At 40.0% G+C, this 13312-nt stretch overlaps 1 protein-coding gene across 1 annotated transcript in view; it reads left to right on the top strand.

Moving 5' to 3' along the window:
- Nucleotides 1-418: 418 nt before the first annotated feature.
- cenpe (centromere protein E) overlaps nucleotides 419-13312 on the top strand; it is a gene marked incomplete at both ends in the record, with an annotated part of 52585 nt that continues 39691 nt past the window's right edge. Inside the window, 17 exons of the mRNA XM_083899081.1 lie at nucleotides 419-474; nucleotides 1486-1598; nucleotides 1736-1825; nucleotides 1912-2030; nucleotides 2108-2227; nucleotides 2583-2664; nucleotides 2751-2818; nucleotides 2902-2976; nucleotides 3283-3334; nucleotides 3446-3533; nucleotides 5309-5438; nucleotides 5675-5794; nucleotides 5870-6022; nucleotides 6108-6258; nucleotides 6350-6449; nucleotides 9455-9812; nucleotides 9940-9996. Of these exons, the coding sequence (XP_083755207.1) occupies nucleotides 419-474; nucleotides 1486-1598; nucleotides 1736-1825; nucleotides 1912-2030; nucleotides 2108-2227; nucleotides 2583-2664; nucleotides 2751-2818; nucleotides 2902-2976; nucleotides 3283-3334; nucleotides 3446-3533; nucleotides 5309-5438; nucleotides 5675-5794; nucleotides 5870-6022; nucleotides 6108-6258; nucleotides 6350-6449; nucleotides 9455-9812; nucleotides 9940-9996 (1932 nt within the window). The remainder of the gene's footprint in view (nucleotides 475-1485; nucleotides 1599-1735; nucleotides 1826-1911; nucleotides 2031-2107; nucleotides 2228-2582; nucleotides 2665-2750; nucleotides 2819-2901; nucleotides 2977-3282; nucleotides 3335-3445; nucleotides 3534-5308; nucleotides 5439-5674; nucleotides 5795-5869; nucleotides 6023-6107; nucleotides 6259-6349; nucleotides 6450-9454; nucleotides 9813-9939; nucleotides 9997-13312) is intronic.

The raw sequence follows: 13312 nt of genomic DNA, 5'->3' as shown, positions 1-13312 counted from the left end.
ATAAGTTACTCGTTTCTCACTCTGTGTGTGTGTGTGTGTGTGTGTGTGTGTGTGTGTGTGTGTGTGTGTGTGTGTGCGTGTGTGTGTATATATAGGCATGTGTATGCATATTGTTATTATTATTTTCGCAAATGTGTTTATTTTTGCAGTAATAGTACAGTTAGAGTCACATTTTTTCATCCACACTTCATACCAGATGGTGGCGGTAATGCGCCAAATCGTTGGTTAAAAACGTCAAAGAAGAAGAAGATGACGTTGACCAATCAAAACACAGCGACAGCGTTTGAATCTCAACAAAGGCGGTGGCCGCTTATGGTGCGCGCTTAACAGTTGTCTAGGCATATTTATTTTACTTCATTTATTTGGATGTTGTCGTTTGCCTGGCACTTTTATTGTGTGGCTGACCGTTAAAGGAACAATGGGAGAAGAGTCGGCTGTTAAAGTCTGTGTTCGAGTGCGCCCGCTCATTGCGAGGTAAGTTGTGCATAGCATGACTGAGCTAGCGCTAACATGTCTGATGCTGCTGCTGCGAACTCAACGAAGAGTCGTTGTTTCAGCAAAAGTGACCTAAGTAGGTGACAAAACACTTGACAACAGATTGAGTCAATGTATGTCATTTGAACAACGGTAGTTATTAGTAGACAGACAAGTGGCTGAGAACATACGAGCAAGATTAAACATGTATGCTGTTCAGAGATGACCAGGGGATTAAATGCGAATTGAAGCTGGCAGTGGCATTGCATGGAAGTTCATGCTATCAGCAATGTTATTATATATAGTCTGGTCCATAAAAGACATGGCAGAGCATCATCGGGGATGAAATCCAGCGTCTTCTGATGTCTATGCCTTCCAGACTTCAGGCTGTTATTGACTGCAAAGGATTTGCAACCAAGTATTAAACAATGAAAGTTTGATTTTTGATTGTTTAGTTTGTCCCATTACTTTTGGTCCTCTAAAAAGTGGGAGGCACATACAGAAAGTGTTGTAATTCCTAAACTGTTCACTTGATTTGGATGTAAATACCCCCAAATTAAAGCTGAAAGTGTGCAGTTAAAGTACATCGTTCATTTCATTTAAAATCCATTGTAGTGGTGTATAGAGCCATAAAGAAGAGAATTGTGTCGATGATTCACAGACAGATTTATGAACTGTTCAGTCAGCATACATGGTCATGTTTACTGACCTCATGCTAGAAAATAAATCACATTTAAAATGGATGAAACATTGGTTCCATGAATGGTTTGGTAAGTGAATGTTGTAATCTTGTTCCTAATATCCCTACAGTATTAATAATTATGTCTGTGTTTAATAAAAAATGTTTCTCTCTTTTTCGGACTGTTGTAAAATCAAGGTCTTAATTTAGCTATATGATAAAAAAAGTTCATAGTGTTGATACTGTGTACAATATTAAGATCAAATATTGATTTCATTTTCTTTAAGCTGATACTTGCTGTTACTTGCACATATTGTATGTTGTTGTCCCAGGGAGGAAAGTGACCAATCAGAGAATGCTGAGCCTGTCCAGCTGTTTTGGAAAACTGATAAGAAATCAATTCATCAGATTGATGATGGGAATGCCACCAAGAGCTTTAGTTTTGGTATGTTTCACAGTGTTTGTGATGAATAATTATGTTTCCTTTAAAAAAAAAAATAAAAAAAATCAAATTTTAGCCATTCATTACAAGGTGATGGTAATGGAAATGTGTTCGTATTCACTTACCTCTGCTGTTTGTAGATCGAGTGTTTGCTGCTGAAGAAACTACCAATCATCTGTACCAGGATATTGCAAAGCCTTTGGTTGTCTCCACTGTTGAGGGATACAATGGTATGTAATGGAACCTGTTGTAATACCACTCTGTAACTGTTTTGCATGTCTTTTGCACAAACATCTGGTTGTTGTATGATCTACAGGAACCATATTCGCTTATGGACAGACTTCTTCTGGAAAGACTTTCACCATGATGGGGAGTGACCATTGTCCTGGAGTGATACCGCTGGCTGTGGAAGATGTCTTTCAAACCATTAAGAATGTAAGTACTCTTCATCATGCTGCAGTTTGTTGTCTAATCATTGCTTTTTCTAACCATTCATTTTCTTTTCCTCAAAGTGTCCAAAAAAGGAGTTCCTTCTCCGTGTGTCTTACATGGAAATCTACAACGAGACTGTGACTGATCTGCTTGTTGACAGCTGGAAGCGAAAACCTCTGGAAGTCCGAGAGGCAATTAATGTAAGTGGCCTCTTGAAGACTTTCAGTGACATTTTGTTGACTCTGGTTCATTTAATGATTTGAGTTTGGTTTTTATGAAGTGCACAATGTACCTGAAGTTAATTTCATGAAAATGCAAACATCGATTCAGATAAGGAAGGAGACTCAGTTCTTAGTATCAGCCTGAAAATGAAATGAACTGAGATAAGCAACATTAGATTTGAAGTTGTGATTGAATGAGCTGTCACAGCTCAACTAACTAACACCAAATAAACTGTGTGATGTTTATTTGGTTAAGTACACTCAACATGTATAGTAACTGACATCACTGACCGTTAAAAAAAAGAAAAGATGATTGTGCTTCTGCTGTGTGCAGAAAAACATTTATGTGGCTGACCTGACTGAGGAACTGGTTACATCTCCTGCACAAGCACTGGCCTGGATTCGGAAAGGAGAAAGTAAGATCCCACTACATGAAAGATGTTGTGTCCAACAGTTTGCACAATTGGCCTTTTATTTTCTTTATTATTATTATTTTTTTTAGAGAATCGTCACTATGGAAAAACAAAAATGAACCAGCGGAGCAGCCGCTCACATGCAATTTTTCGAATGGTAAGCAAAACCACACAAAAACAAAAACAACTGGTTAGATCTAGATTGAAATTCTAGATTCTCCGTGTTTTTTTTTTTTTTAGATTCTAGAGAGTCGAGAAAGGAGTGACCCAGCATCAGGTGAAAATGCAGATGGTGCTATTATTGTGTCCCATTTGGTAAGTTGTCTTTTATCGGCTGAGTCAATTTTGGAAAGCTGGTCAAAAGCATATTTACTCTTAAACATTTGGTTTGTTTTTGAAAAATATTAAGAATAGTACACTCTACCAGTTACCTGATTATAGTTTAATGGTTCTCAATAAAAGCAGCATCTTAAATTTGACGATGACTATAAACATTTACAATGATTAGTGTAGTTTACTTGCACCTTGCTATCTTTGCACTAACTTTACTTTCTGTTTTCTTCCTTTGATGTTTTGTGTTGTAAAAATATTTTTTCTGTGTCGATTTGCCTTATCTTCTAGAATTTAGTTGATTTAGCTGGATCTGAGCGAGCAAGTCAAACTGGAGCTGAAGGTAATGTGCAGTTAATTCCATAGAATGTTTCAGGTTTTTGACTGAAGACACATGAGATACATGCTGTGCTGTACCACATACTCAGTTCATTCTTTTTCATCTGTTTCCAAGGTACACGTTTCAAAGAAGGTTGCAATATCAACCGCAGCCTGTTCACACTCGGCCAAGTCATCAAGAAACTGACTGATGAAAGCCAGAAGTGAGTACTGAACATTCAGTGTTTGCATTACATTACTTTTGAATCTAGATGATACTATCAGGGGTCAGAAAAACTGAAGGCTGTCTGCCATTTTGACAGATTGAACACAGAGGTTGATCGACTATAACTTGAAATAATTCACACACAACACTGTAAATTAACACTTGTAAACAGTAGGGCTGGGCGATATATTGAAAATGTATCGTTATCGAAATTGACGTCATTTTGCCCATGTCCATAATTGACAACAATAACAGAGCCGCTGAGATCCGCACATGTTGCTAATGACGATTAGGGATGGGACTTTTTTGTCGACACACCTAGATAAAAAAAGTGTCACAAAAAAAGTGTCACAAAAAAAAGTGTCACAAACACGTAAAGATCACGACCATGGAGGTTAAAGAAGCTGTGCACGAAAAGGTGATCCTGCTGTCCAGGCTCTCTGCGCTCTCACATGATGATGCGCGCGTCACCGGCTCGTTCTCTCGAGTGGCTGTTCGCGACCAAGCGTGTGTGTGCGTGCGTGCAGTGCGAACAAGGTTTCGCTTAAGTTTAGGACGGGAGTGGGGGACATAACACGAGCGCTAAATGAAGACGGCATCTCACCCAGTCAAGATCACTGTACTTCACTCTGGTGGACACCAAACTAGGCGCAGGTTCAAAAACCTGAGCCGTCTGGCGAGTGGCGACACACGCGTTCCAGCGGAGAGTCCGCTTTTTTCTTTTTTTTGCCCCTCATTTTTATTATTGCTGTTCTGATGGTCAATAATGGACATTACAGCCATGTTTTTGAGCCTAAAATGAAGTAGTACAGTGTAGAATAGTTTACACCCCCGCATTGCTGCTGTTACACGTGGAAATTCCCATCCCTAATGACGATACACTTCCTGTTTTTTAAATGATGCGTTCACGGCCTCAGGTTTTTACACCTTCACACAATACGATGTGCTATAACATACCAAGCGAACACGACGAGGGAGAAAAAAACAAATGCTTGATCTAGGGCTCAGACAGTGAGTCTCTGCAATCACTGTACAGTGAACATGCTTCTTCACTCAGTCTCACACAAAATAAATCACTGCATTTGATACATATCAGACATCAAACACACACACACATATATATATATATATATATATAAACATGGTCAATTATGCAAAGTAGGGGATGATCTAGCGTATTCTAACTTATCGTTCATTTATTGTTATCGAGGTGAGCTGCTCAATATATGGTGATATTGATTTGAGGCCATATCGCCCAGCCCTACCTCCTAGTGTGAAAATCACATAATACCGCCCTCATGTTTCCTTCTTTAGGAAAACGATGACATCTGATCTCATCTTATTCCCAGCTCTCTCCTGTGTGGTCATTAATTATCTTGTGTTTGAGAAGCTCGTAGAAGAAAATGCTGTATACAATGTTCTTTTCATCATCGTTTAATATAGGCTGCACAGGCTATGTGTGGAGAGAAGGGGCTGACAAATCAGCTTTTAGTCTGTGTGTGTGAGAGAGGGAGAGAGCTGCAGAGCAGGGAGATGAATGAATGTGAAACAATGTGTTGGGGAAATAAGACAGTCAATGATGGTCAGTGCTGATTCTCTCACTACACACTAATCAATATATGGAAAACTGTGGAACTGTTGGTGCCCCAGTGCAACCAAAGATGAAATCGCACCGCAAAGAGTTTTGCTTGTGTATGCAACCAAATTGGTCACACTCAAGTGCATCTGTGATAGTTCAAGGTGCTGACATTTGTTAATGTTGTTCTCCTTCAGGGGTTTCACCAACTACAGAGATAGTAAATTAACCCGCATCCTGCAAAACTCTTTGGGTGGAAACGCCAAAACAGTCATTATCTGTACCATCACTCCGGTTGCTCTAGATGAGACCCTCAGCACATTACAGGTCAGTGGACTTCTAACACCCTACCATGACATTTAGACGTTGAGCTTTATGAAATAACATTTCAGTGCACTCGTTTACTTGGTTTGCCTCTTTTCTCTCTGGTCTACGTTTATACTGGATTCATTGAAATGTTGTTTGGTAGAATGTGCCACTTCACTTGAAAACACATGAAGCAATACTGCATATGTGAAACAAATCTCAGCAGATAATTATTCACGCCAAGTGTTTTGTATTAGTTTGCCAGTACTGCTAAGAAAATGAAGAACGATCCTCATGTGACAGAGGTGTCCGATGACGGCGCTCTGCTCAAAAGGTACCGCAATGAAATTGTGGACCTGAAGCGTCGACTTCAAGAGGCAAGTGTCACCCCCCCCTTCTTTCTTTGTCCTGTTCTGTGAGTTCCATTGCTGACCTTTGGAAGATCCCTGCAGGTCTCTTCAGTCACACAGACCACAGTCACTGAGAAGGAGGTTCTAGCCCATCTGCTCCAAGAGAAGGATCAGCTCCAGAGAGAACAAGAGGACAGGATTAGAAACCTGACCAGACTCATGGTCACCAGCTCTAACCTGGTTCCTGTTAAAAAGGTAGGAATGTCACAAAGTTGAACTGTAGTTAGACATCAGCAGTCTTATCATGATCATAGTCATTGTGACTCTTATTCTGTTTAAGATGCCTAAACGCAGAGTTACATGGGGAGGAAAGATGCTCAGACTGGCCCGTCCATCACTCTGTGGTGGTGGGTCATCTGACCTAAGCTTTGCAGATCCTTTTACCCGGAAGAGAAAAGCTGACCGCTCATGTCTGATGGAGATGACTGAAGGTAAGGAGGATTAGATCATAGGTCACATACTGTGCACTGAACTGTACTCTCTGAAAGCAAATTCATACCTGGTGGCTGGTGATTTTTACAGATGATGAGGAATTTGACGTTCACTGGGATATTCCAGATGAGCCATCGGATGAATTGGAAACCACTCAGAGCTCTGTGACAGTTCGAAGCTTTGAGTACAGGTAAATGTTTTTCTGATCATGGTTTCTAATGGTGTGTTTCCACCAACTTGACTCGCCTTGGCACAGCACGGTTAAGATGCGTACCACGTATTTTTTTTTGTACCTGCTCTGGCGAGGTTCCAATCGCGCTGAGGCGATATACTATACCTGACGTCGTCAAACTGCCGGCCACCATTTGGTCAGAGTGCCATCACAGGGAGGGACGTCTGACAAGAGATTCAAGCCGAACAATGCCGAATTTCACATCAGTTAAAAATACTTAACAAAGCTTAAAACGAGAGATAATCTCCAACATTTACCAGGGAAATGTCTAAAATCTCAATATTTAACGGAGGAGTCTGGTGTGCTATCTCTTTGCAGACTAATGTTCAAAGAAAAGTTATTCACAAAAAGCTATATAACAGAAAACCCCCTATGGAACATTTATTCACACCCACCCTCCCTTGGCTCTCAGGAAATGATCTTGTCGATAATTTCAATGGGAAAATTTACAAACAAATATTATTGATGCCATTGCACCCAACAAGTTGAAAATGGTCCCTGGCAAAAAAAGGTCTCCATGGAGAAACGGCACATTGGTAAAAACTGAAAAAAGAGAGTGTCGGAAAGCTGAACGTCAGTGGAAGAAAACAAATCTCCAGGTTCACTATGACATCTATAAAGAAAGACTTCGAATCTACAACTTGAAAGTGAGAAATGCAAGGCAATCCTTGAGACACCTCACTAATGAACAATTATAGACCAATATCAAACCTCCCATTTCTCAGTAAAATCATTGAAAAAGCCATTTTTATGCAGCTGAACAACTTCATGTCGACGAACAGCTGTTTTGATGTCTTCCAGTCAGGATTTAGACCACAGCACTTAGACAGCCCTTGTCAAAGTCTTAACCTCTTCTTCACGGTTGCCCCTGGGATCGGGGGCAGCATCAGACGCAGCGACAAAAGCGTCATAAAACCATGTCTAACATTAACAAACACAGACATGCTGCATACCCACAGTAAGGTCAGAAACCCAGCTAAAAGCTGATATAAACCATTCTTATGTTCACGAAACACAGTTAAAACACAGATGGATCATACAGCAGGAGCGGAAAAAACTCGTCACAGCGCACTCATTGAAAAGCGGCACCGGAGCATCAGCGTGATTATGTAAACAAAAAAAAACGTGTCGAAAACGTGTCGATTGGACAGCGGAGAACCTACAGATTCCAACGGCACCATTTTTATCACTCTATGGCCAAGATTCACGGATCCAGCCCCAAAATAAGAGCAAAACAACAACTGACTTTCAAGAAATACAAGCAGAAATGTTGTCTTACCTTTGCTGTTTATCAAAACAAGTTATTTCCACCGGAACAAAACCACTTGTAATGAAGATTGACAGATCGTTTTAACCTCTAAACCGATAGAATCAGACCCCGGTCTCCAAATGCGTGTGAATCACTTCATTAACGAGTCAAAAGGACAAATGCATATGACGCATTTGTGCGGACATTCGCCCTTCTCTAATCAGAACGATCTAATGTCACTCTGTAATGATCAATCGGACTGGGATTTGTTCCCAAAGCATGCTGGAAAGTGTAGTTCTTCATTACAAGTGGTTTTGTTCCGGTGGAAATAACTTGTTTTGATAAACAGCAAAGGTAAGACGACATTTCTGCTTGTATTTCTTGAAAGTCAGTTGTTGTTCTGTGTCGATTGGACAGCGGAGAACCTACAGATTCCAACGGCACCATTTTTATCACTCTATGGCCAAGATTCACGGATCCAGCCCCAAAATAAGAGCAGAACAACAACTGACTTTCAAGAAATACAAGCAGAAATGTCGTCTTACCTTTGCTGTTTATCAAAACAAGTTATTTCCACCGGAACAAAACCACTTGTAATGAAGAACTACACTTTCCAGCATGCTTTGGGAACAAATCCCAGTCCGATTGATCATTACAGAGTGACATTAGATCGTTCTGATTAGAGAAGGGCGAATGTCCGCACAAATGCGTCATATGCATTTGTCCTTTTGACTCGTTAATGAAGTGATTCACACGCATTTGGAGACCGGGGTCTGATTCTATCGGTTTAGAGGTTAAAACGATCTGTCAATCACCCTAATTGACCAAGGTAAGCCAGAGCTATGGCGCTGCGTAACTGAAGACGCCGCAGAGTCACAGAGTTGTTATTACGCACCGCACAGGGAGCATCGATTTACAGCGAGTTATCATACTTTTTTTTTTCTTTCTCAAAACAAGTTCTTTTTAGATCTGTAGTGACATATAAATAAAATTAAATGGGTTTTTAATAATTTGGTACCTAAGAAATCTCAAATGGCACAGATGGTGCCAAGCTGTGCCAAAAGAGAGAACGCCTAGACATCTCTTTAATAAAACCTGTATTTTCACTCCGCTTCATTTCAGCAGCATCAGACTTTGCATAGCTCATGTCCACATGTTGTTATATGACCTCCATGTTTTTAAGCTTCTACTGCATATTTTAAAGGTGATATATGCTTTAAAATGCAATATTTTTTTAAGCGAGACAAAAAATCCTTCAGTTATGCTGTGTTCCATGTACATTTACTCTGACACAGTGGCATCTACAGTGAAACCTACACTGGAGATTCTGGTGGAATCTCACAAGTGTTATCTTCATTTTGATACCAAGATAATCCACATAGAGCTTGTAATTGCAGAGGTTTACTCTATTTAGTTTGGGCATGTCATTTTCGACCAGGGACTCCAAAAAGAGGGTCAGGGAAGAAGAGGTTAAATGACATTCAATTAAACACAGACAATGGCAGAATCTCAGTCTTAGTATTACTCGATGCTCAGTGCTGCATTCGACACAGTCGATCATAACATATTCCTTGACCGACTGGAAAACTGGGTAGGACTTTGTGGCACAGCATTAAAATGGTTTGAATGGTTTTATTGAGCAAAAAAAACGTGGTTTTTTTTGTTTTGAGAATCCATAACCATAACAAACCCTCTGCCTGTTTTTCTTCGACAGTCCCAAAGATGCGTCTCCAAACTGGATGAATGAAATTTCACAGAAAGTATCCAACCTGGAGCTACAACTCGAGATGGAGAGTCAACAGAAAGAGGAGGCCAAGACTAAAGTGACAATATTGGATGACAGAGTGTCAGAGCTGCAGCTGCAGCTCCAAACAGAGGTTCAGCTGAAACACGAAGCCTTGGAGAACATGGAGACAACAGAAAAGAGGGCAGCAGACTATGAGCTGCTACAACAAACAGAAGCTCAGCAGAAGCTGGAGGCCATGGAGAAGGTGACGATGTTGGATTTGAGAGTGGCAGACCTGGAGAGACAGCTGGAAGCCCAGAGCCTTGGTCTGACCGAAAATGAACAGGTGTGCTGTGAGAAAAATGCTTCATTCCCTCAACACACATATCATCTTTGTATCCTGGTCACTGTTTCAGATCTGTCTGGCCTTTGTTGGCTTGTTTCAGCACTAAACAGTTTGCCTTTGTTTTCAGATGAGAAGCGAGTTTGCAGAGACCATCGAGCTCCTTCAAACTCTAGCTTCAGAGAAGGTAAATCCTGGTGGAGTCTTATTTGTTCCTGATCAAAATGTTTTGATCTTTCAAAGATTCAGTGTTGTGGGTAAACATTTTCCAAGACGAGGTCAACCAAAATCTCCATACTATATTCTGTGTACTATATTAGTGGAAGATAGTTTAAGAACAAAGCAACATTACATTATATGTAATTGGCGTTTTATTGAGTATTTTATCACCACTGGTAACAACTGATGAAGTGATGGTACATTTTAAATAACAAATAAAAAGATTATGCCAAAAGAGCTAATAGAAATTGGATAGAAAGTAATATATATCTTATTACTATTATTATTATTATTTTTAAATACAAATAAAATAAGTTAAAAACTCACATTTTACAAAACACTTACAGTGATGTGCAAAAGTTTGGGCACCCCAGTGATTTTCCTTTATAAATCATTGGTTGTTTCAATAAGAAATTTCAGTTAAATATCTCATATAGGAGACAAACACAGTGATATTTGAGAAGTGAAATAAAGTTTATATGATTTACAGAAAGTGTGCAATAATTATTTAAACAAAATTAGGCATGTGCAAAAATTTACGCACCACAAAAGAAACATTTTGTGCATTCTCCTTTTGCAGAAATAACAGCCTCTGAACGCTTCCTATAGCTTCTAATTAGTGTCTGGATTCTGACGAGAGTATTTTGGACCATTCTTCTTTACAAAACCTATCCAGTTCAGTCAAGTTTGACGGTTTCTGAGCATGGACAGCCCAATTTAAATCACACCACAAATGTTCAATAATATTCAGGTCCACCAAATTTTACTGTAGGTAGCAAGTGTTTTTCCTGGAATGCTGTTCTTTTTCTGCCATGCATAATGCCCCTTGTTTTGCCCAAATAACTCAAAATGAAGCTGGCTTGTCCAAATGTGCTTTAGCATACCTCAAGTGACTCTATTTGTGGCAGGTGCAGAGAAAAGGCTTTTTCTGCATTACTCTTCCATATAGGGCTCCTGGTTGTTTACAAATAATGTTGATGCGCGCCAGCATGGTTGCTCAGCGTTTAACTAGCAGTGTTGTCGTGAGTTAGTCGGCTCTCAAGTACGAATTCAGACGGCAAAAAAAGGAGATTTTTTTTCCTCGAACTGCGCCAGCTTGTCGCCCAGTGATAAAGCAAGTTATGCTTGGAAATTCACCTTGGTGAATGGGATACAGCTTGATCACCCTTACATTGTTTTTTAACTTTGTTATGCATAGTAATAATTACATCATTCCAGGGATTAAAACTAACTTTTTTCACCACCGTCCCGGAAAGGTCCCGAAAAACATTTTGAACCGTCCCGAAAATCTTTTTTTACATTTTGAGTTGTTACTTACTGGTAATATAATAAAAACACAATACATTATGTTGATAATAAATAATATATTTATTTCCAGACTAGATTTGTTGTGTTGTAGATGACAACCAATACACTCAGTCACAGAACTGCGGCCTACCGGACCTAATGCCACTACTCCACCATTTAGTGACTGCATTTAGTGGGTTGTAGTCGTCATGAGAAGGGCCATGCATTGAGATTTGCATGAGGCCGTTTAGGGCTGTCAAAATTACTCAAAAATGACTTTTGAAAAAACACAAATATTCGAATATCTGTATAATTTGCGCATGATATCAATGTCTGGTGTGCGCTGCATCCGCTGCATCTGGAGGCTTTAAATCAGCCAGACTGTCAGGTGATGACAGCATGACGTCTTCCACAGTGAACTCGCTCTGTTTCGACCGCCGAATTATCGGTGCATCCTTAAATATTACATCTTTCTTGACAAGAACGATGTAACCGTAATAATGACGCACTTGATCGTGTGACTTGGGTTTCAATCGGCACCTGGACATGCGTGCGCTGCGCTGATTACATGGGGGCGCATGCGCTCTTGTTCCCCGGTATAGAAAAAGCCATGGTGTATAAAAAATATATATTTTAAATAAATAAACAAGCAACGCTAAGCCTGGCGGGGCTTCATTCAGTGATTGAAACAAACATGTCAACATTAATGAAATGTTTACATGCAGTGCGGGCGCGCAAAGCAGACAGCCGCGCTGCGGCTTGAGCGGCGCACAGTGAGAGAGGAGCAGTTTCTGCGTCTCACTGAACAACACAAACATGAGCGCGCAGCCATTTACCTTTTCACATAAGTATTTCCCACCGACCGCGAACCCATTCTGGTTCACAGAAAGTGTTGAAAACTTAAACAGAAAAATTTAGTCAATCAAAATTCTCTTTCGTCCCGTGAGAGAATATTGATCGTCCCGATGACAATTAATGACGTCCCCGGGACGACGGGACGGTGTTAATTTTAATCCCTGCTTCATTCATGTTAGCTTGTTACCTGATGCCAACCTTTTGAAAATTTGAGGTCAAAATGGGGCATTCTGAGGCTTTTTGAAAGACCATTATGGTGACTCATGAAGTAAGTGGAGAGAAATACGAAAAACTAAATTAATTATAAGGCCAATTCTGTAACATTGCATTTTAATTAGTGCTGTCAAACGATTAAAATATTTAATCGCATTAATGTCATAGTTGCGATTATTCGCAATTAATCTCACATTTTTATCTATTCTAAATGTTCCTTGATTTCTTTTTGTACCATTATTTTTCCTCATTTTAATACTCTTATCAACATAGAAAAGTGGATTGGCTTGCTTTGTGTAAATGTTATTTGCATATTTTGGCATATACTGTAGTGTAGGGCTGAACAATGAATCGAAATTCATCTAAATTGCAATGCAAGTTACTGCAATTTCAAGACACAATATTTATAATATTTGTTGAAGCCTAAATATAATTTTAGGTGAATTATTGTGTGTGTGTGTGTGTAGGAGGTACGAGAGGTACGTAGGTGAAGCAGGAAGTAATATGTTTACATTAGCGAGCCACAGGTGAAGATCACCGTCACTCTGCATATGTTGAGTTATTCCTCTCATTGTGATAGAGCCGCACAATAATAACTGAGTCTGTGTATCACCCCCAGTGTTAACCGTGTCCTCACATCTTGTTGGAATTGTTTTATATCTGTTCCAAACTGATCTTTTGCGGCCAGCATGCGCCTGTCTATACCCGCGAGTCATCACAACATCGTTTTGGTGGTTATCGGGGGAAAGTAGGGCGTCTAATTTCTTATTATTTTCAGTACAGGGCATCCCCAGGACACCCGGACGCCCTGCTGGCTAAAAGCCTGCCCTTATTAATTGGCACCTGAAGCCTTCCCAGCTTTATCTTGCACATTAACCATTCCATAAAAACGTTCTGCAGATTTGGTCAAACCTTTTAAAGTACTTTTG

Source organism: Microchirus variegatus (genome assembly GCF_963457635.1).
Source record: "Microchirus variegatus genome assembly, chromosome: 12".
In the NCBI taxonomy this organism is placed as follows: Eukaryota; Metazoa; Chordata; class Actinopteri; order Pleuronectiformes; family Soleidae; genus Microchirus; species Microchirus variegatus.
This window is presented reverse-complemented; position numbering and strand designations above follow the sequence as displayed.